Source organism: Thamnophis elegans, chromosome 2 (assembly GCF_009769535.1).
Source record: "Thamnophis elegans isolate rThaEle1 chromosome 2, rThaEle1.pri, whole genome shotgun sequence".
In the NCBI taxonomy this organism is placed as follows: domain Eukaryota; kingdom Metazoa; phylum Chordata; class Lepidosauria; order Squamata; family Colubridae; genus Thamnophis; species Thamnophis elegans.
The window spans coordinates 2,707,469-2,731,744 of NC_045542.1; the positions used below are offsets into that span (position 1 = coordinate 2,707,469).

A 24,276-nucleotide genomic window follows, 5' to 3' on the forward strand; every position below is an offset into this window, starting at 1 on the left:
ATTCAACATTAATTTCCCAATTTTTTAAAACTTGACACAAATTTAAACTTAAACATTCTTTTTTTTACCTTTTTTGCAGTAAATCCGGAGTCACCTTTAAACATAAAAAAAAAAACAGTATTACAATTGTTACAGGGAATATTAAATCTTGCAATTAATATGATGGAACAGAGCTGATGAGCCACCAGCAGTGAAGAAGGGAAGGAAGAAAATTGGTATTACGCAAGACGAGGAAAATCTATTAAAACAAATTAGGGATCAAAGTCAAATGCATATAAAAAGGTTATATAACGTCCTAATAGAAATGGATTCTGAAACAGAATTAGTTAAAGACTGTATGATAAAGTGGGCACAAAATTTTGAAGAACCAATAACGATGGGTACATGGGAAAAGATATGGGTAAGAAATGTAAAATTTACGCAAGCCCAAAATTTGAGAGAGAATTTTTACAAGATGTTTTATAGATGGCACTTGGATCCTAAAAAATTGGTTTCCATGTATCCGAATTTACAACCTAAATGCTGGAGATGTGATTGTCTCGATGCTACATATTACCATATATGGTGGACTTGTAAAAAGGTTAAAGCATTTTGGATAAAAATATGGTGGATTATGCAAAATATTCTTAAAAAGAGGATAAAAGTTTACCCCTCAGTTATTCTTGTTAGGTATAGCTACTGATTGTACGGTTATAGAGACTAATTTGAATTTGAACCTAACAACGGCAGCAAGACTGTTGGTGGCACAATACTGGAAGAAGGAAGATTTGCCTACTATTCAAGAATGGACATTAAAAGTAATAAACTTAGCAGAGATGGCTAAAATATCAGCGTATCTTAAGGACCATTCAGATGAGAAATATAAACTGGAGTAGAGAAGATGGATTGATTATATTCAAAATAAATACGGAAAAGTCCAGATAGCTTATGATTGAAAAAGCAAGGAATGACATAACTTGTTTAGAATTACCTTAACCAAAGAGGAGTTAAAGCACACATGTAAGTTTCTTTTGGTTTATTTTAGAATATGATTGTTAAAGATTTATACCCTGTATTTGCTCTGGGAAGTCGGGGGGGGGGAGGTTGGGGGGGAGATGGGTTCGGGTGGGGAGAGTGAGGGAGGGGAGGTAAATATTTGTAAAAGCTTTTTTTTAAAATTTTCAATAAAAAAAAAGAAGGGAAGGAAGAAGGAAATTAAGCAGTTACATGCTATATCAGAAGTGGTATATACTCTAAAGGCAGAAGGGAGACACTCAAGTTTCACATCATCTTATAGTGTATATTTGCTCAGCAGGGGAAAAAAAAAACATTTCAACTCTTTCCTAATCCCTATAATGAGAGCATAGAATAATAGGATTGGAAGGGACCTTGGAGGTTTTCTAGTCCAACTACCTGCTCAAGTAGGAAACTTTATGCCATTTATGCCAAGAGCCGAGGTGGCGCAGTGGTTAGAGTGCAGTACTGCAGCCACTTCAGCTGATTGTTATCTGCAGTTCAGCGGTTCTAATCTCACCGGCTCAAAGGTTGACTCAGCCTTCCATCCTTCCGAGGTGGGTGAAATGAGGACCCAGACTGTGGGGGCGATATGCTGACTCTGTAAACCGCTTAGAGAGGGCTGAAAGCCCTATGAAGCGGTATATAAGTCTAACTGCTATTGCTATTGCTATTCCCAACAAATGGCAATCCAATTTTGGGGTGGGGTGGGGAGGATGATGATGATGAAATTCCTTCATGTACCTTCCCACATCCAGCTATTTCCTTGCCTTTTCAAAACATAGTAACAGAAGCAACCTCAACATTGATGATTTCTACACAAATACTTGCAACTGATCACATTCACTATGGCAAAGTATTTTATAAGTAACCCCCACCACCCTCAAATAACTATTTTATAAAATTATTTCCATCAAATTGTTTCCCTGTTACCTCAAGACATTGGGATTAAAATTGTCCAACCATTTATAGCCCCAAATATGTAGAGGGCATATTGTCCCGAGGAGCCGAGGTGGCGCAGTGGGTAGAGTGCAGTACTGCAGGCCACTTCAGCTGACTGTGATCTGCAGTTCGGCTGTTCAAATCTCACCGGCTCAAGGTTGACTCAGCCTTCCATCCTTCCGAGGTGGGTGAAATGAGGACCCTGACTGTGGGGGCGATATGCTGACTCTGTAAACCGCTTAGAGAGGGCTGAAAGCCCTATGAAGCGGTATATAAGTCTAACTGCTATTGCTTTTGTCCCAAATGAAGCCCAGCTTCCAAAGGCTGAGACACAGGAGCACAGGATTTCCCCATTCCTGTGTAATATCATAGCCCCTTTAGGGACTTCCCAACTACTGATTTGATGCCCTGAGTCAGGAAGAAGAACTGTTGCCATAAAACATTGGCCTGGCCTGTGGCCTTCCTGTACAGCTCATAGCACCTTGTTCAATAAATTAGACTCCTGCAACAGAGGGCAAGAACACTGGGAATTGCCAGATTGATATGGCACGTTGTTATGCAATATACAAGCAAGGACAAGGATTTGGCTACTAGAAACTTACCTGAACTGGACTTTCCACATGGTGACACCCGGCCGAGACATTCCTTATGAGCAGGCGACTTGCATTTGCTACACCGATAGCCCTGGTAGAAGGTTCCTCTGTGAGCAGATAGAGTACGGAGAGTAAGTCCACATATTTGACTTTTCAGGATTACGTGGAATCAGGGCCGGATTTTCCTATAGGCTAAGTAGGCTTCAGCCTAGGGCCTCAAGATCAAGAGGGGCCTACATTCAAATTGTTAGCAAAATTAAAATTACACTATTCTAAAAACAGTGAACACTAAAACACTGAACCGAAAATAAGGAGAAATTCTACGCATATGACTAATAAACAAACATAAAAATGTATTGATTAAGATCGTTCCAGCGCCGCGGCAGTTGGGGAGCCCGCCTACGTTCCCGGCACCGGCGGTCAGGCGAGAGGCGCGGCCACTCCCAGTAGACGCCCCGTTGACGCGGAGCCCACCAGCGGCCAGGCAGGTGAGGGCGAGGGGGCCGAGCCGGGCAGCTGAGCGCAGCAGGGGAGGCGGCTGGCCTTGCTGCCTTTGCCGCAGAGCAGAGCCGCCCTCCGTTGGGAGGCCACCTATATATATTGATATATATTGACATATATCACAGTAATGATGTATTTTATTGTCTCTCATGCAATTTACAAACTTAAAAATGGGAGGTGAAAGGGCCTCATAAGTGGAATAGCCTAGAGCCTCTTTTCATCTAAATCCGGCCCTCGCGTGGAATATGTCCTAGTTATTTTACAAGGCTGTCCGCTTCCAAGTATAAAATTGGCAGCTGTGTTATTAAATATTTAGAATTTATTCAAACAGGGATAGAAGTATATGGCATAGCATACATACCTCAGCAGCATCTGGCAGGCTTTGCAAGAGGTGGTATCTTCAAATGAATACATGTAGAATTCATGTCTATTAGCCTTGGCATTTTCAGGATAGATATTGGAGCTGTATCAGGGTATAAGAAGAAGGTGCTTAGCCAAATGCAATACTTCTGCTTGCTAGGTCTTCTGTTTTGTAAAAGGGATTAGGAAAGCAATGTATCTATTGTTTGGCCCTCTTGAATTAATTTTCTCTTTTTGTTCCTGAATAGTTCACTTTGATTTTCTATACTCCAGCTGGTAAAAAAAACCATGATATTCTCTGAAACATTCCTATGATTTCATTTTAAGAGAAAGCAAAAGAAGTACAGACCAGCTTGTGAAAAATTAAGAACGAATAAACAAAGATTCTTAATAGAAATTGTTCACAATCTCTCATATTATTTTCTGAATCCTATTTCTCATCTTGCTTTGTCAAAAAGAACTCTCTGAATTTCCTGAACTTCATGAAACAATGAAATGGGAGAAATGTTATGGTTTTTGTTAATTAGCTAACAGTAAACACATGTTTAATGACTTCAACTATCTAATTTCTGTAGAGGCCTTCTGATTAATCAAGCCCTCCCTCCCTCCCTCCTTTCCCTTTAATGTGCCCTGTGAAATCCAGAATGGATCCATCATGCTGAAACGTGACCCGTCAAAACCGCGCTCGACTAAGCCCCGCCCCATTAAACCGCGTCGCTGACGTCATCAACAGGGCGACAACAGCGAGTGCGGAGAAAGAAGGGCGCTTTAAATAGCGCTTTGAAAGCAAGCCGATTCAACTTAAGGTAAGGGTTAGGTTTAGGGTTAGTTTTAGGGTTAGGTTAAGGGTTAGGGTTAGGTTTAGGGTTAGGATTAGGTTTAGGGTTAGGTTAAGGGCTAGGTTTAGGGTTAGGTTTAGAGTTAGGTTAAGGGTTAGGTTTAGGGTTAGGTTTAGGGTTAGGTTTAGGGTTAGGTTTAGGGTTAGGTTAAGGGTTAGGGTTAGGGTTAGGTTAAAGGTTAGGGTTAGGGTTAGGGTTAGGGTTAGGGTTAAGGTTTAGGGTTAGGTTTAGGGTTAGGATGAGGTTTAGGGTTAGGTTAAGGGTTAGGTTTAGGGTTAGGTTTAGGGTTAGGTTAAGGGTTAGGTTTAGGGTTAGGTTAAGGGTTAGGGTTAGGTTTAGGGTTAGGATGAGGTTTAGGGTTAGGTTAAGGGTTAGGTTTAGGGTTAGGTTTAGGGTTAGGTTAAGGGTTAGGGTTAGGGTTAGGGTTAGGTTAGGGTTAGGGTTAGGGTTAGGGTTAGGTTAAGGTTTAGGGTTAGGTTTAGGGTTAGGATGAGGTTTAGGGTTAGGTTAAGGGTTAGGTTTAGGGTTAGGTTTAGGGTTAGGTTAAGGGTTAGGTTTAGGGTTAGGTTAAGGGTTAGGGTTAGGTTTAGGGTTAGGTTAAGGGTTAGGGTTAGGTTTAGGGTTAAGTTAAGGTTTAGGGTTAGGTTTAGGGTTAGGATGAGGTTTAGGGTTAGGTTAAGGGTTAGGTTTAGGGTTAGGTTTAGGGTTAGGTTAAGGGTTAGGTTTAGGGTTAGGTTTAGGGTTAGGTTTAGGATTAGGTTTAGGGGGTTAGGTTTAGGTTTAGGGGTTAATTTTAGGTTTAGGGTTTACAGCGTGCTTCTGTCTCCGCGCTGTTGTTGCCCTTTTGATGACGTCAGCGACGCAGTTTAGTCGGATGCGGTTTAGTCGAGCGCGGTTTTGTGGTGGAACCATGCTGAAATTGGTCCAAAGCGCAGGACTGGATAAAGGTCATCATGCCAAGGTTAGAGGAATAGAAGAAACTTACAGAGCCATTTCAAATTGTTCCATCCACTTCTTTTTCAGCTCTCTCGTCTTGAAGTATAGTTCATAGCCCGAGAATCCATTAAGCTCAATTAGAACGAACATATGAGTCCACTGATAACAAAAAATGCAAAATAATTTATTAAGGCAAAGTCTGGGGCACTTTAATCCCAGATCCTTTTCTCCCTATTAATCTCCTTTGGAAGGAACATAGTACAATGGGTTAAAAAGGAAGCACAGCATTGTCAAAAAGAGCCGAGGTGGCGCAGTGGTTAGGGTGCAGTACTGCAGCAACTTCAGCTGACTGCTAGTTCTGCAGCTCGGCGGTTCAAATCTCACCGGCTCAAGGTTCACTCAGCCTTCCATCTTTCCGAAGTGGGTGAAATGCGGACCCAGACTGTGGGGGCGATATGCCGACTCTGTAAACCGCTTAGAGAGGGCTGAAAGCCCTACGAAGCGGTATATAAGTCTAACTGCTATTGCTATTGTCCTATTGGGCTAAAATAAATTTTAGTTCTAATTCTAGAGCAAAGTAGAATCCATGATTGCCTTTCCTTTCCCAGGTTTTCCCCATATAGGATGTATTCAGACTTTACCTTCTTGTTGTCTTTTTCTGCAGAAGAATCATCTCGGACCTGGTAGTTGCAGAGATCAACAAATATCTTCATTTCATACGAATCCCCTTTTCGCTTGCAGATTAGCAGAGCTTTATCCAGGAGGAAACCATATCTACAAGAGATGGTTAACTTGAGAAAGTTCGGCAAGAAAGGTATTTTATAAACAAATACAACGCTGAAACAGACCTGTCTGGATAACAAAGGTAGTCATCAAACAATGTTGATTTGCTCAATATTCTCTTGTGATGCGTGCACAATGTAAATATTGTGGAGGAGGCAAGAGAACCAGGTGCCTCATCTACATAAGGAATCTTTCGGCTTTTAACCCTTGCTTAACTCTGCTCGAGTGATCATAAAGTTAGACTAAATGAGGCACGTGGTTCTCCCGCCTCCTCCTGTAGAGGGCGCTTTTTAGAGGCTTTTTTAAACAGTTAAGAACTAAGCAGAGTCATCCACTGTGACTCTGGCAGCAACTAGCTCAGCCTTTTTCCTTTTATATTATTTTTCTTTTCATGATGACGGTGGTGAGGCTCTGCCTCCCCTGACTGCACGTCCCTGGTGCACATAGAAGCTAAGAGCATCCTCAGTGATGACAGCAACTTCTGGCCCTTCCCGCATCAACTCATAATTGATTAGACCCATGATGCTACTTGACAAAGAATATTGGAAAGCAACAGACAACTACTCATTGTAGATTGTAGATTGTAGAAGTTTATTTATATGCCGCCTTTTTCCCTGGGGGGACTCAGGGCGGCTCACAACCCAAAGGGGAGGGGGAGACAAACTTTTAACATATAAGACAATACATAATTAAAGACACAACATTCATACCATTCGGGTGGGTTACAGTCTTAGCCCCAGGCCTGACGGGATAGCCAGATTCTGAGGGCTGTGCGGAAGGTCTGGAGGGTGGTGAGGGTACGAATCTCCATGGGGAGATCGTTCCACAGGGTCGGAGCTGCCACCGAGAAGGCTCTCCTCCGTGTAGTTGCCAGTCGGCATTGACCGGCAGATGGAACTCGGAGGAGGCCTAATCGATGAGATCTAATAGGTCGCGTGGAGGTAATTGGCAGTAGGCGGTCTCTCAAGTACCCAGATCCACTACCATGTAGGGCTTTATGGGTGACAAGTAGCACCTTGAAGCGCACCCGGAGATCAACAGGTAGCCAGTGCAGCTCGCGGAGGATAGGTGTTATGTGGGTGAAGCGAGGTGCACCCACAATCGCTCGCGCGGCCGCATTCTGGACTAGCTGAAGTCGCCAAATACTCTTCAAGGGCAGCCCCATGTAGAGCACATGAATGAAAGCAGATGTGGGTGCTTGAAGGAGCGGGCATTCGCCCCTCCTTTCCTCAAAAAAAAAAATGCTATCAGTACAGAGAGTAATTATAATGGCAAGTATAAGCCAAGGCTAGACCTATTATTAGGCAAAGGCAGCAGATGTTCCTTGCTATGAAAAAGAAGCAAATTGTTGTGGAAGATGATCTTGTACATTGGATAAGCATGAAGAAAGTCACAGAAGTATGAATGAGCAGACAAAACAGAGCTATCTGCTTACCCTCCAGAGAAAAGACATAGATAACAGATACAAAACTATTGTCTGGTGTGAAAAGGTGCAATATATGGGCACAATAAATTCCACGCATTGTGGTCCATGCTAACTGTAATTAGGGTGGGCTAAAATCCTTTTAGTAGAGAAGATTGTAGGTAGGTAGCCGTTATAAAGTCATCCTACAATACCATCAGATGTTACAACTTACATTCCGTGTTACATTGCGGCTGTAAAGTTTCCAAGTTTAATAAAATTTGTATGCTGCCCAATCCCATTGGGACTCTGGGCGGCTCACAACAAGACAAAAGAAACATTTAAAATTTAAAAAATAGAAATAAAAAATAAAAATACAATATTAAAATTCCACATCATCCATTCCATCTAAGTGGGGCTGGATATCAATCAACAGCCCCAGGCCTGCCGGAACAGCCTGGTCTTGACGGCTTTACGGAAGGCCAAGAGAGTGGAAAGGGTCCGGATCTCTATGGGTAGATCATTCCACAGGGCCGGTGCAGCTACAGAGAAGGCCCTCCCCCGGGGGGGGGGGGGCCGCCAGCCAGCATTGTCCGGTTGACGGCACCCAGAGGAGGCCCAACCTGTGCGATCTTGTTGGTCGTTGGGAGGTAAATGGCAGGAGGCGGTCTCTCAAGTATCCAGGTCCTAAACCATGTAGGGCTTTAAAAGTAACGACTAGCACCTTGAAGCGCGTCCGGAGACCAATGGGGAGCCAGTGCAGATATATTCCTTTCTTTATCATTCCTGTGTAAGAGTTCTGAGGTACATAACCCATAACCTTATCTAGTCTGGGTCTCTTTTGCATTCTTTTGGCTAGGAGCCCAGTGCATGCCAACGAAGGGTATTTTGTTGCATCTATCTCAGGGGTGGGTTTCTCGCCCCGTTCCAACCGGTTCGGCGTCCTCGTGCACGCGCGCAGTGCACGCATGCATACTAGTGTCTGTGCGATGCTCCAGCTGCTCCTGGAGGATCGCGCAGGCGCTGTATGCGTCCTGCGCATGCGTGGAAGCGCAGAACTCGTCAAAACCGGGTAAGAAACGCGGGCGGGCGGGTGGACCCTTCGGCGTTCCCAAACTGTTTGGTTCCCTATTTAAAGTGGGCATTTCCACTGCAAGTCCTATTTTGCTGTAAGTATTTTAAAAATATACAAGCTCCCCCCCCCCCAACACTAATTTTCAAATATGATAGCAAGTACAATAATCCAATCTTGTTCTGATTAGAATAGGGCTACCATACCTGGGCTGCAAAAATCATTAGATGTCAGAAAGGAAATGCAAAATAAAAACTTTTTACTGTCATTTAGAGACAGATTTTTGCACCCTGGACATGAAAAGACTAGTTCAGAAGTGAGTATGATTTGCACGGAGTACAAGGAACATTACTCAAGAGGTAACTGACCATTAGTTCTCCCAGCAGAAAGCAATAAGACTGAAGCAAAGCAATTGCCCAGAAATATGTGCAAAGAAGCCATCTAGTTCATCGTCTGTACTTAAATAGGTTTGTGTTATAGGCAGCAGAAACAAAATACTGCACTGTTTACTTTTGATTTTTAAAAAGTGTCATTCTTTCTATTAAAAAAATCCAACGCTTTTGTGGGCATGGTTTTGTTGGCGCGGTGTTATGGGCGCGATTTCAAAGTCGCGGTTTTCTCACCGTGGTTTTGTTGGCGCGCTTTTGTTGGGTCACGATGCTAGGGTATCAATAGCATAGAAGCTCCCTATGTCAAAATTTTGTCTTTTACTTCTGACACTCTCAGGTTTGGCAACAAAAGCAGAACAATTAGTGAAATGCTTTCATGTTTGCAAACACTACTTTTGCTTTCAGTAGCTAGCAAACACCATAATATACAGGATCTGATACATTTGGCTTTGGGACATATGAATTTATATTGCTACCAAAATGTTCATGCTGTCTATCACCTGTCCAATTTGGAGCGCTTCTCCCCAGTGATAATCTTCAACTCTCCATCAATTTTCGGCCTTCCAAAGTGAGCCAGGGATTGTGACTAGGAGGAAAGAAAACAATCTTATTTACAAGATATAAGCTCTTTACCTGTAGGAGTTGCTTGGGACTGCCAACTCCTTCCAATGGCTGGTTTCAAAAATAACATTAATAAAGGGAAACAGGAGTGATTTCAGTTTTTATTTTCCAAATAGCAGAACAGGTTTTGGTGAAAAGAGCACCCGAGGAGGCAGTGGTAGGAGGAGGGTGGGAAGAGGTTGGAGAACAGACTCCCGTTAGACTGAAACTACCCATTCCTAACATTCCTCAGAGATGAAAAGAGCTAAGCCAGACATAACAGCCTGAAACAAAAATTAAGAGGGAACTAGAAGAAGATGGAAGGGTCAAAGGCAAATTAGAGGCTCACAGACTGAGCATTAATAAGTGAATGGATCTGACAAGATATGGAAAGAAAAGACTCCCACCAGTAACCTTCAGGGTGAATTTGAGGATACAGGAGGAACTTTCAAAATACTGGATAGCGAGAGTACTAGCATTTGGGGAACAAAGCAGGTAACGTATTAGTAGGCTGTGGGTGTGTGCTATTTCAGGGTTCTCCTTCTTAGTGATTTCCCCTTCTTAGACTGAACCCACATAGCCCACCACTTGGTGACTTCTTGATGTGATGGATTATAAAAGGGACAATTCCTAACCAAGATGCTCAACAGCTGGGCTAGCTGGTGACGGTGGAATTATAATCTATTTGGACCAGTGACCTTCCCCATCAGTTTGGGTTTGGATGTAATTAATGTACAAGATGAATCTCAAAAGGAGAGAAGAAAGGAGGGAAGGAAGGAGGGAAGGAAGGAGAGAAGAAAGGGGGGAAGGAAGGAGGGAAGGAAGGAGGGAACGTAGGAGAGAAGGAAGGGGGGAAGGAAGGAGGAAAGGAAGGGGGAAAGGAAGGAGAGAAGGAGAAAAGAAAGGAGGGAAGGAAGGAAGGAGGGAAGGAAGGAGAGAAGGAGGGAAGGGGAAGGAGGGAGGGAAGGAAGGGGAGTAGGAGAGAAGAAACGAGGGAAGGAAAGAGGGAGGGAGGGAAGAAGAAGTAGGACCACTGTAAGATAAGATGGATCTATAGGATGTTAAAAAAGCAATCTTCAAGTATATTGTCAACAGTAGGGAAAAATTGTTATAAATACATATTATTAATAACAGTTATGAGATTATATAATTGTGAATGTATATATGAAATTGATAAAATAAAAAAATAATAAAAAAAGATGAATCTAAAAGGAATTGAAAATGTTCAGATCTCGATTCCACCAAAGCCCCTCACAGCAACACTCACCAAATTCTCTATGGAGAGTTGGAAATTAGTTATTTGTTTCAGTGTTTCATTATCTCTCTTGACCTCATTCACGCATTGAGCCAGATCCTAGTGAAATAATTAATTAATAATGGTTTTCATTCAGTAACAGAAAATTCAGGAACAGTTGAAATAATTGTCCAATAGAAAATATAAGCTTAAACAATGATTAATAAACATGCCATTCATCATTTGGTTCAATTTACCAAGATAAGTCTCTTTTGTGTAAGTACTTAATTCCCACATACACTCCTTGCCCAATCAAATCTTTTCACATCAAGGGGGGTTGCTATTTCTTCTTCCTGAAAAAACAGCATTACCCTCCCATCAACCCTCCCCATCCCACACTGATTTCTCCAGGGATGTCATCTTAACCTTAGAATAAAATCAAGCTAGATCAGTACTAAGGCAAAAGATCTTAGATATAGAAAGTAAAACAGAAATCAATGCTTTCTCTCATAATAACCAAATTTTAATGCCTAAATCAGGTGTGTGTGTGTATGTGTATGTATGTATGTATGTATGTATGTATGTATGTATGTATATATAGTCTTTATAAAGATTTTATTGATCTGTCCATATACATTCTTTGCAGTCAAATATTTTTGTATCAAGGAAGCCTAAAGATGTTTCCTTTTTGAAAATAATTGCCCTGAGATTAGCCAGCATAATGATATTATAAAAAGTTAGACTCAAGAGAATTGAGTCTAAGAATTGAAGGAGTAGAAATTATTTTTTCTGGGAACTCCTGAACTAGTTCTCTGAAGAGTTTGTGAAGACAGAAAGCTACTCTTTTGCTCTCAAGGGGATTCTCGTGGGCAGCTAGAGTTGTTTCCTCATTCCAAACTCACCTCAGAGTGAATGATTGTGTTTTTCCATGTAAAATAGAAGCACAAAACTTAAGGTTGTCTTGGGCAACTTTCTTCCAAACATAAAAAAGTCATAAATTAAAAAAAAACCTCCAATTAAGATTATTTATATCCAAATTTCCCCCCCAAATATCCAAGATGTAATGGCTTATTTCCTAAACAACCTTTTGCTGAACTGAATATATTTGACTCAGAGAGAATCCTGCACTATAGAAATAATGTCAATCAGTTTTGAGCTTCAAATATTGTTTTGCAAAGGTTTGGACCAGTGGTAGTCAACCTGGTCCCTACCACCCACTAGTGGGCGTTCCAGCTTTCCTGGTGGGCGGTAGGGGTTTGCTGTAACTCTGCTTTGTAAATTTTATAAAGTTACTTCCCTACTTTATAAATCACCATTACTGTGGAACCGGTGGGCGGTTAGAAAGTTTTACTACTAACAGAGATACAAAAGTGGGCGGTAGGTATAAAAAGGTTGACTAGCCCTGGTTTAGACTATGGGGGGGTCCAATAGAGCTACAGGTTGATAGTAGCTGCCATCAAAGAGATCAAATTCCCCAAACTCCTTTTTAACTACACCCAGAAAAGCTGCAGATATTTCTCTTACCCGCATGGCATCAAGCGCTTGTCTCAAGTTTTCCTTTTCAGTTGGGTCGAGGGTGTATTTGGTCAGCTCCTGGAAGAAAGAAGGAAACAAACAGGAGTTAACAGACTTTACGAATATATGATAAAATAGTTATTGCGTGCTCTCTGATATTCATGAGGCGCATCTCCACTGACAGTTGAAACTAAAATGGGGTGTTTTTTTTGCATAATTTTTTATTTTATTTTGTATTTTCATAACATATAATCACATGTATACTATTACATAGCCAATATCATGTTGTATTATTAAGTAATTACATCAATTCATCTTGCCATCAACTACCAGAAAAAAACCAGTTATTGGCTCTTCTGCTCTCCATACACCATATTTATAACTTATCCAACACTTTCTTCTGCCTCACTCCTCCCCCTCTCTACCTCCTTTCTTCCCTCCATCATCCTTTTCTACTTTACTTCCCCGTCTTTTCTCCTTCTCCTCTCTCTTCATTCCACTCCTCCTTATCCTCCTCATCTTCCCCCCTTGCCCTCTCTCCTATCCCTCTCTTCCTATCTTTCTTCTCCCTTCTGTTTCCCACTCTTCCTCTCATTGGTGTATTTCCGCTTCCATATCAATATACTTAACATATCCTAGTTTTAAAGAAAAATAATCCAAAAAGATAAAAACCCATTATTAGCTCTTCTGCTCTCAATACACCTCTTTCTTCTACCTCTCTCCTACCTCCTTTCTTCACTCCATCATCCTTTTCTACTCTACTTCCCCTTCTTTTCTCCTTCTCCTCTCTCTTCATTCCACTCCTCCTTATCCTCCTCATCTTCCCCCCCTTACCCTCTCTCCTGTCCCTCTCTTCCTATCTTTCTTCTCTCCTCTGCTTCCCATTCTTCCTCTCATTCAATTGGTGTATTTCAGCTTCTGAGCAAACTCCATTTTGTGTTGATGGTATTTATGCTTCCATATCAATATACTTAACATATCTTAGTTTTAAAGAAAAAAATAAGAGAAGACAGTATACATGTGCAATCATATTACCTTAAAATCCAACAACCCTCCTCCAACCTAGTATACTTCCCCCCTCCCCCCCAACCCCCCCCCATGACTTCCCAGAACCAATACAAGGTATAAATCTTTAACAAAAACAGTTTAAAATATCCTTAAAGAGAAAGTAGAAAATTAATAACGTCTTTGAATTGAGCTTAGCTCCTCCTTGCTAGGCTAACTATAAGCAATTTGTATCATTCCTGATCTTAATCATAAGCTATCTGAAATTTCCTAGACCCATATTTATTTTGAATATAGTCAATCCATTTTTCCCCCGTCTCGTTTATATCTCTCGTTTGAATAGTCCTTAAGATATGGAAACTGAGATGGGTTTTTTTGACTGTAAAAAATTGTAGAGCCTTGTCCCAAGGAACAAAAGGGCAGAGATATGTCTCACTGCTTCGAAGGAGTCTCTAAGAGAAAGAGACAGGAGACTCAAGGTGAGAAGACCTTGTCTACACAAAGTTAGGATTCTTGGCTTCCAGCTTTTTCTTGGTCTTCTTCCTTCAAACTCCCTTTCCCCCTGTCACACACACACACACACACACACACACACACACACACACACACACACACACAACTGCCACATTTGTGAATTTGGTCAAAGAACTGGCTGCAGGCACCTGAGCTCAATCTTCTGGGAATTTCTCCAGCCCAAGCTCAACAGGAGAAAAAGCTGCAGAAAAGAGCCGAGGTGGCGCAGTGGTTAGGGTGCAGTACTGCAGGCCATTTCAGCTGACTGTTATCTGCAGTTCAGCGGTTCAAATCTCACCGGCTCAAGGTTGACTCAGCCTTCCCTCCTTCCGAGGTGGGTGAAATGAGGACCCGGATTGTTGTTGGGGGCAATATGCTGACTCTGTAAACCGCTTAGAGAGGGCTGAAAGCCCTATGAAGCGGTATAGAAGTCTAACTGCTATTGCTATTGCTAAGACCTCGCTCAGGTTTTCTGAACGTCATTCCTCCTTTCCCCATTCTTCATCCTCTCTCCTCGGCACGGAGGACATAAGCTGATAAAATGTTATTACCTGAAGGAGAAGATGATATTTCAAGACCCGCTGCATGGGTACCATCAGGAGATCACGCAGGCTGAACCGGCCATTATTGGCCCGCTGGGAACATTCCTGAAAGGCAAAAGCATGATTCATGATTCATTCATTGCCATTTATACTTCTCCAGCAGCGGGGGAAAATTATTGCGCAAGGCCAAACAATAGCTTATTAGTTATGAGGTATAGTTTCCTGATACTATGAGGTATCAGGAAACAAACGCCACAGGAAACTTAGAACTTACTTTATTGAAATAGGCTTTAAGTGTAGAATTTTGCAGACCTGATTGTGCTGTTCCCTCCATTCCACTTTACATCCCAGTGGGTCAGAGAGGAGCCTACCTGAATCTCTTTAGAATATGACTGTCAGGCCTGCCACGTTATATTCCTTTTAGAATTTTGGCCTGCCACACTTCCTCTTATTTCATTATGCTGTTTCATTAGTAAAGTCGATGGGAGGGTGGAATAGACAGGAGTAGGATTGCGGAATGTGTTGTTTTCATTCTTTACTAGAAGACCAAGGTCATCCTTTGTCTCCGCACTTTTACACCTGACCGGAAGCAGCTGGGTGGAAACGCCAGCGTGGAAGAAGAAGATTGGACCATGTGATGGATTTGTGGGTGTGGGGAGAAGATCATGAACTTTTAACTGGGTTGGATTCTGATGTAATTTCCAGAATTGGGATTAACACAGATGCCCTAAGATGTCTGATTTATTAAACTGGAACTTTAAGGATCGTTTTGCCTTGGACTCTGATTTAATTCTACATGATACTTGGAACGCTGACAATTACCTTGCACCCTACTACCATGTATCCCGGGACTTAAGGAATGTCTCAACTTTCCTGACCTATATAACAATTCTTGCCTATTTCCCTCAAGATCATCTCCCTGACCCTCCTTACCAGCAAAACCACATTTGCCATTCCTGACTTCTTGTTTTTAACTTAATATGCCAGTGGTAAGACTTCATGTCTGCATCTAGCGAGTCTGCACCTTGGAGTAGCTGCCAGACCCACCAGTATTGCATCAAACTAGCAAGGCTTCTGTTCACTCGAGGCACTAGGACAGGACACCGTCCTTCCTCTTTCCATCCCTTCTGGGGTTTTATTTACACATCTGATTTTTGCTGGAGTGGCTTTGTTCTTTAGAGTTTTCTCCAGTTTTGTTCAGGATCATTCAAGACTTGAAAGTCTTGGATGTGGGGCAAAGGACTCAGAACTTTCCAAAAGCGGCAGCTGAATTTTTTGGTTCCACAACAAATGCGCGCACAACAAAAGCACGCCTGACTAAACCGCGGTGACTAAAGCGCGGTGACAAAACCGTGCGACGAATGAACGACTAATTAGCCCTAAAGCGTGCCGACAAAAGTGCGCTGACAGAAACGTGCTGTAACGGAACCCTAAACCTAACCCTAAACCTAACCCTAAACCTAACCCTAACCCTAACCCTAACCTAACCCTAAACCTAACCCTAAACCTAACCCTAAACCTAACCCTAAACCTTACCTTAAATTAAATCGCGCTTCTGTCGGCGCGCTGTTGTCGGCGCGCTTTTGACATCGCGGTTTTAGCGCCGCGGTGTTGTCGGCGCGCTTATGACGTTCGCGCTTTTGTCGGGTCATGGAATTTTTTTACTTTTAATGTAACAGAAAAAAAGGACTACTACTAAATGGTATATTAATTTGATTGTGCATTTTTGCACAGTTCTATAATGACATAATGACAGTATGTAACAAGAGTTATGTAGTGCCAGCTTTCCAAGGTAAACCAAATGGGAGACAGACCAGATGAGTTAATTTTGCTTTATTATAAGGCTACATCAGTGTTTCCCAAACTATTGACATATGTGTACCCCTTCTATAATTTTCGTAACGCTGAGTACCCCTCATAAAAAATGCGGAGTACCCCTCATAACTACATGAAAAAAATGTAGTTAATGATTTTCACGCTTTCATCCAGAACTTTCTGTAAATCAGCGGGCATCTTACGTGTTGCCAAAGCCTCTCTGTGTATGCAACAATGTGTGGATATGACATTTGGAGCAACATTTTGAATTCTTGCAACGAATCCTTTATTAATTCCGACCGTACTTTTTGCTCCATCTGTGCTTATTCCAACACATCTATTCCAATCAGTTTTGTTCTCTTGCATAAATGTATTCATAACATTAAAGATATCTTCTCCTGTTGTGATATTCCCACGTGATCCCCACCAAACTCCGGTGCAATGCGTACCCCCACCAAATTCTTCCCGTACCCCTGGGGGTACGCGTACCACACTTTGGGAAACACTAGGCTACATTAATAGAACCTTCCAAATCTAAACATACAAAGCTCCTGTCATCTCTTCTTACAGTCTGATAAGAGGATCCATTTTGATCCTCTTATTCTTTCTCTGCCAATTATGCAGCTGCAGGCTGAGCCTCCCCTTATCTGATTGTTCCCTGGGCCACATCTCTTTCCTTGTTTACCAAGGTCATTCACACATATCGTTACATAAAACAACGTACACTGATTATTATTTTTTTTAAAAAGTTAACCAGTCTTCCTCCATTTGCCCTCCAAGCATGCTAGCTGAGAATTATGGGAACGGTAATCAGGTTGATGAAGCTGGGTTATACCATTGCTAAAGTGGAAAGGCCAATAAAAGGATTGTCATCTGTGCTGCAAAAACCTTGAATGATCACTAGATGGCAATAAAGTGTAAGAGTTATATCTTCCTTTGGTGCCATCTAGCTGTCATGCGGCTCTTGCAGCATAGATATCGAACCTGTAGACAATCATAAAAGCAATTCTCTCCACTAAATATGATACATAAAGCAACTTTTTGATGCAGTGGGATGGTCTCTAGCACATGTATGAAATAGCATCTCTCACCTCTAGTTTCATGCGCACATCCACACTAATATTTGATACTTGGTCCAGGTATTTAGTAGCTGCTTCTACCTGACTGCAGTAGCGACCATAGAGCAAGAACCTGTAAGAGATGTGTAAGAAACCAGGGTAAATGAAAGTTACATATCTGTTGTGGCCCAGCAGGAGCCGTTGGAGCTGCCACCAGACTCCAACAGCGAGGGGCCCTATGAGTCGGCTTTGGAGGATGTGGAGGACCCTGGACAGGGTTCCGACTCCGAGCAGGGCGCAGAGAGGTGGTTGGTCACCAGGAGGCGCCTGAGCCTTGGACCAGTGGGGAGGAGACAAGGGAGTGTGATCGTGACGTCATGCATTGGAGCAGTGGGGAGGAGACAAGGGAGTTGTTCCTGGATGCCCGGCACCGGAGAGCTAATAGGCGTAAGGAACAGTTGCGCAGTTACAGGAGGTAATTGCACTCAGCTGGTGGTAATTAGGCTCCTCTCAAGACTATAAAAGGAATGCTTGTGCACACGCCTCTTTTGCAGGAGTCAACGCATTCACTAATGTTGGAGAACTGTGGTGTTAGCTTGGCAGGCTGGATTGCTGCCAAGGCTTGTCTGTGCTGGATTGCTGCCAAGGACCTGTCTGTCTGTTAATAAATTCCATAAAGTATCTTTGGCTCGGAGTGCCTTGGTGTGGGACAAGCGGGCTCAGAACACATATCTCTAGAGAAATACTCCCAACTCGAACTTAGCTGCTACTGTCAGTATACTTTATGTACTTGTGTATATTGTTAGGGAGTATTGGTGTTTGCGTGGGTGAAAAGTCCAGTTCTGAATGTTAAACAATACTCAGTGATTTGATTCAGATTTTATATTTCTCTGGGAACACAGGGAAATTAAACAATTGAGCTACTAGATCTGGGCTCCAAAAATATGAATAGCTATTAGATGGCAGCTAAAAGGTATCTATGTCTCTTTGTCTTAGTGGTGGTGCAGTGGATAAATGCAGCACTGCAGGCTACTTCAGCTGACTGCAGTTCTGCAGTTCGGCTGTTCACGTCTCACCGGCTCAAGGTTGACTCAGCCTTCCATCCTTCCGAGGTGGGTAAAATGAGGACCCGGATTGTTGTTGGGGGCGATATGCTGACTCTGTAAACCACTTAGAGAGGGCTGAAAGCCCTATGAAGCGGTATATAAGTCTAACTGCTATTGCTGCTATTGTTATCTATCTATCCACCTATCTATCTATCTATCTATCTATCTATCTATCTATCTATCTATCTATCTATCTATCTTTTATCCATATCTCTTATCTATCTATCTATCTAGAGCCGAGGTGGCGCAGTGGTTAGGGTGCAGTACTGCAGCCACTTCAGCTGACTGTTATCTGCAGTTCAGCGGTTCAAATCTCACCGGCTCAAGGTTGACTCAGCCTTCCATCCTTCCGAGGTCGGTGAAATGAGGACCCGGATTGTTGTTGGGGGCGATATGCTGACTCTGTAAACCGCTTAGAGAGGGATGAAAGCCCTAAGAAGCGGTATATAAGTCTAACTGCTATTGCTATTGCTATCTGTAGCATGATGGATATGAAAAGGGACTGGGCCAACATTGACTTAGATTTCCATAATTTGGGGGGAGCTTTAGACCTTTTGAGGAAGTCACTTACCGTTCTTTGTACTTGATAAACACTTGGTAGAGATTCTGAGAGTGGCTAAAAGACAACGCATTCTTCAGCTCCACCAGAAAGCACCGATGAACTTTCAAAAGTTCCTGATGGAGTAGAAAAACCATCGACAAAGAATAACTCATTTGCTTGGCTTGTTTACATCTGGTGTTTCTACTGGCATGAAAACTGAGCGAGATAGTATCTATCACCAAAGGAGAGTTTTCAGAACTGTGTAATGTTTGCCATAGCAATCAACGTTAGCCTCCACCATCATGTCTTGTCCTGATTCTCTTCTCATTCCTCTGTGTTTAACTGTTGAGTGTTGGTTGGCAATGATGATGTCCAAGGAGACAAAATTGGACCAGCATCATTTGAGCCCATGGTAAAATTGGGGGAGCCAAGTTGTTTTGATGATGCTTTAATGGCTCTAGAACGTCTTGCTGAAGACTTCTGATTTTATTAGGGCATTGGTCGGAACCCAGACACGCTTTTTAAAAATAATTGTCTGCTTTCTTTCTTTTTCTTTCTTTTGGATAATTTAAAAGTGTTGAATCTGAATGTCATGGAAATTCTAATTTCTTTCCATTTTTTTTTTAAATTTGTCTTTTGTATATCGGCTATATCTTTCTAATAAATATATACTGCTGATTTAAAGGAGGAGGAGGAGGAGAAAGAGAAGGAGGAAGAGGAGATGATCGTATATTTAGATTAAATTCCACTGAATACAGAGGGAATTACTTTGAGTTCAGCTGTCATCCTAGCCAGGCCATTTTGAAGTGAAATTTCATAATTCATACACAAAGAGAATGGAAATGCCCGACCTCCTAGGTAAACTAGACAGGAAACAGAACTAGATGAACTAATCCTAATTTGTTTAGGATAAACAAATTAACAGAGCATTAACAGAGCCTTCAGGGTCTGAAAGTAAAATTTCCCATTGCCACTTTTAAATGCTTGATCCATTAGGGCAGGCCCTTCCTACAGTACATTTCTTTCTTTGAGAATTAAGCCGCCGAGGGCTCCTGTCTCTCTGATCTGGTGGTTTTCTAGGGAGCATCTCTTCCCCCCTCATTCCCCAGGGCCATCCACACATTCATTGACAGGAAGCAAATTCTCCCTACAATTAAATGAGGTGTAAGAAACATTTTTAAAGGAAACAGTTCACGGAGGAGGATTCTGGAGGAATATAATAAGAAATGTCCCCATAGGATTTGGATGTTGTTATGAAATAGCCGGATAAAATTATTGCAACTTACTCGTGTTTGAAAAGTTTTTGATATTCTTGGTCTGACCCCTGTGGGTGCCATCCATGCAGATTAAAGGAGAGCGCCATGTGTCACTAGCACAATCCATGCGGTGTTTTACATAACCTGGAGTCAGCCAGGGACATGCAGTCAGGGGAGGCACTGTCGTCATGAAAAGAAAAAGAAAATGTAAAAGGAAAAAGGCGAGAGCTGAGGTCAGGCTGAGCTAGTTGCTGCCAGAGTCACCGTGGATGACTCTGCTTAATGCTTAACTGTTTAAAAACGCCTCTTAAAAAGCGCCCTCTACAGGAGGCAGCAGGAGAACAACGTGCCTCATCTAGTCTGACTTTTTATGATCACTCGAGCAGAGTTAAGCCAGGGTTAAAAGACGAAAAGTTCCTGCCGTAGATGAGGCACGTTGTTCTCCTGCCTCCTCCTGTAGAGGGCACTTTTTAGAGGCTTTTTTAAACAGTTAAGCAGAGTCATCCACGGTGACTCTGAGAGCAACTAGCCCAGCCTGACCTCAGCTCTTGCCTTTTTCCTTTTACATTTTTTTTCCTTTTCATGATGACAGGCAAGAGCAGAGTTGAAATCCTCTCTGAAACAGCTGGAAAAGGTACGTGTGGGTCGGAGGGAGGGGGAGGAATTCAAACTTCATCCTCCTGGTGCAACTTTCTGTGTGTGTATTTGAGAGAGGGAGGAGAGAGGGAGGGAGGGAGGAAGGAGGGGAAGGGAGAAGAAAAAGAAAGAAGGAAACTTATTAAGCAAAGGAGAAAAACAAATGCTGTTGCTTTAAATCGGAACTGAGCATGCCTGGATGTAGAATTCTGGGAGTCGAAGTCCACAAGTCTAAAAAAATTGCTGCCTCACCAGCCATAAACCTCACCGCACGTCACTGGAGTCAGCCAAAACAAACTAGAGCCAAGAACTGGGGAGCTTTGCTTTTTCACCCTTTGGAAGGGAAACCCCATTCACTGGAAAAGGATAATAATAATAATCCGAAGGCTCCTCGGCTGCTATTTCAGGACTCAGGATTGTGCCACAAAGCTCTTGTCTAAAATAAATGGCTCATTTTTGCAGGTGAGTCACTCTGGCCGTGGAAAGAGAGAAGGGAAGTGACACATAAGCAAACTCAAACCAGCAAGGTTACAGAGGACATAGCAAAGGAAGGAAGTCTAGGCCACAAGGGTAGCAAAATGGAAGGAGAGAGCTTATTGGAATCCAGCTGTCCTGGGGGGGTCTTGGGGGGCATAGGCAGAGTGCAATTCTTTTAAATGCATTGCAGGTGAGGTTTTTGGTGTTCTGCGGTCATGGGGTCTGAGGACTGCATTAACATGCCACCATAATGCATGGGACACACATGTACTACCAATCACTACAAATACATTATGATTATTTGTAAAAATGCATCTGTGTGTTGGTGGCAAAGGGAAAAAGGTCAGGGAAGGCTTCAAGGCTGGCGTTGTCTGTCTCCATATGGAAAGACTGCCAGGGCCAAAGGATATTATTATACTATGGAAGATAAAGTGGTGGGATTCAGCCGGTTCGCACCTATTCGAGAGAACCGGTTGGTAACTTTCTAAGCAGTTCGGAGAACCGGTTGTTGGAAGAAATCTCCTTTTGTTTTTTCCCACTTTACAGGGCTAATCCTGTAAGGAAGGCAGGAAGGAAACATCCTAGTGTTGTTTCTAGCCTCATCTTTGTTGCCCCCCTTACAGAAACTGCCTCTCCGGTTAACCCTTATGACATTGAAATAGCTAAGGTCAAACGCCCATCAACATGAGTGATGTTGAGTTGGCCATGCCCACCCAGTCACATGACCACCAAGCCCCACCTACCCTGCTGGTTATTAGGGCAGAGAACTGGTTGTTAAATTACTTGAATCCCACCACTGGGAAGATATTGAAACCATGCTGGTTGGCCAGTAGAATCCGGCCCCACTCTTCCCCTGCCTAGTACTATAAAATCCATCACTGGTCAGGTTGGTTACAGGATGGTGGGCCCTACTCCCTCAGCCTGCAAATAGTGTCAGCTGCATAGGACAGAAGTAAAAGGGACAGAGATGGTTAGAAGGAAATTAAATATTTGTATTCATTTATTTGGTCATTACATAATGAGGTAGAGATAGTTCTATTTACGTCTGAAAATAAATTTTGCAACTTTATTTTCCTTCTGCTTGTTATTTATTTATGATATTGATTTATATGGCCAAAGGACTGGCAAACAACTGAAGATGGCTGATTAAAAAAAACCCACTAAGATTAAAACAACAGCTCAGCCCAAGAGCTAAACCTAGAAAAGAAAAACCACCGTGTGAAACAGGCTCAGTTAGAACCTGGGTACAATGTTCAGGATCTCCAAACTTCTGGCTGCTTTTGTCAATTTTAATTCAAAGTTCAAAGTTTAATGAATTTATATGCCGCCCAATCCCGAAGGACTCCGGGCGGCTTACATAAAAACAACTCTAAAAAGAATACTAAAAAAGTTAAAATAGAAAGAGAAAGCAGGTTAAAAGAAACATCATGCACTCAATCTTAGTGAGTGCTCTAAGAGCCAAGGTGGCGCAGTGGTTAAATGCAGCACTGCAGGCTACTGCTAGATCAGCAGGTCAGCGGTTCAAATCTCACCGGCTCAGGGTTGACTCAGCCTTCCATCCTTCCGAGGTGGGTAAAATGAGGACCCAGATTGTTGGGGGCAATATGCTGACTCTCTGTAAACCGCTTAGAGAGGCCTGAAAGGCCTATGAAGCGGTATATAAGTCTACTGCTATTGCTATATTGCTATTGCTATTGCTAGTGGGGCTGGACCTCATACATGAGGTCAACAGCCCCAGGCCTGCCGGAATAGCCAGGTCTTAATAGACTTCCGGAAGGCCGAGAGAGTGGGGAGGGTCCGGATCTCAGGGGGTAGATCGTTCCATAGGGCCGGGGCAGCTACAGAGAAAGCCCTCCCTCGAGGAGCCGCCAAACGACATTGTCTACTCGACGGCACCCGGAGAAGGCCCATCTTGTGTGATCTTATCGGACGCTGGGAGGTATGTGGCAGAAGACGGTCTCGTAGATATTTGGGTCCTAAGCCATGTAGGGCTTTAAAGGTGATAACCAGCACCTTGAAGCGCGTTCGGAGACCGATAAGGAGCCAGTGCAGCTCGCGGAGGATGGGTGTAACATGGGTGTATCTCGGTACACCCAGTATCGCTCGCGCGGCTGCGTTCTGGACCAATTGTAGTCTCCGAACACTTTTCAGGGGCAGCCCCATGTAGAGCGCGTTACAGTAGTCAAGTCTTGAGGTGATGAGGGCATGAGTGACCATTATCAAGTTGTCTCTTTTTAAAAAAAGACGGGAGCAAATTTCATTTGTTTTTTTTCTTTTTTCTTTACATTCCACTTGGTCAAGGAACATGCATAGCTCTCCTTCCTATTTTATTGTCTGTCTGTCTGTCTGTCTGTATGTATGTATGTATGTATGTATGTATGTGCACAGTAGCTCAGTGGCTAAGACACTGAGCTTGTCAATCAGAAAGGTCAGCAGTTTGAATCCCTAGCCCTGTGTAACGCAGTGAGCTCCCGTGACTTGTCCCAACTTCTGCCAACCTAGCAGTTTGAAAGCACGTAAAAAATGCAAGTAGAAAAATTGGGACCACCTTTGGTGGGAAGGGAACAGCGCCCCGTGCGCCTTCAGCATTTAGTCATGCCGGCCACATGACCCCAGAGAAGTCTTTGGACAGCGCTGGCTCTTTGGCTTTGAAACAGAGATGAGCACTGCCCCCTAGGGTCGGGAATGACTAGCACATATGTTCAAGGGGAACCTTTACAAGTATGTATATATGTATGTATGTATCTATTAGATTTTTACAACCCCCGGTATGCCCAAATATGGGAGGAAGATCACTACTTCCATTCTCTGTCCTTCGGCTCATCACAAGAGACCATCCAGGCAGAAACCCAATATTTTTACTGTTGCCTTTTTGTTACATTTTGTTGTATTTGTGCTGTATTTATTTATTTATCAGCACAAATACAACAGTATGTATGTATGTATCAATCAGTGGAGTGTTGCCAATTTTTTTACTACTTTTTTGGACACGCTCCTGGGCATGAGCCCAGGAAGCAGGTGAGCCCACTCCTGCCATTGCTACCACCAGTTCGGCCAATCCGGGCCAAACTGGGAGCAATTCACCTCTGGTATGTATGTATGGGTTTATATAGACTTTTTTCTTGAAAGACAAAAGATGTCAACCCCCAGCGTTGTCATAGTAAGAGA

General features: G+C 42.8%; 1 protein-coding gene across 1 annotated transcript in view; it reads right to left on the minus strand.

Moving 5' to 3' along the window:
- The window catches only part of VAV1 (vav guanine nucleotide exchange factor 1), a 92,474-nt gene that overhangs the window by 22,444 nt on the left and 45,754 nt on the right, over positions 1-24,276 (minus strand). Inside the window, exons 8-18 of the mRNA XM_032212410.1 lie at positions 18,770-18,873; positions 17,126-17,225; positions 14,229-14,324; positions 12,169-12,237; positions 10,678-10,764; positions 9,311-9,396; positions 5,806-5,938; positions 5,214-5,323; positions 3,391-3,492; positions 2,538-2,635; positions 69-94 (exon numbers count right to left, since the gene is read on the minus strand). Of these exons, the coding sequence (XP_032068301.1) occupies positions 69-94; positions 2,538-2,635; positions 3,391-3,492; positions 5,214-5,323; positions 5,806-5,938; positions 9,311-9,396; positions 10,678-10,764; positions 12,169-12,237; positions 14,229-14,324; positions 17,126-17,225; positions 18,770-18,873 (1,011 nt within the window). The remainder of the gene's footprint in view (positions 1-68; positions 95-2,537; positions 2,636-3,390; positions 3,493-5,213; positions 5,324-5,805; positions 5,939-9,310; positions 9,397-10,677; positions 10,765-12,168; positions 12,238-14,228; positions 14,325-17,125; positions 17,226-18,769; positions 18,874-24,276) is intronic.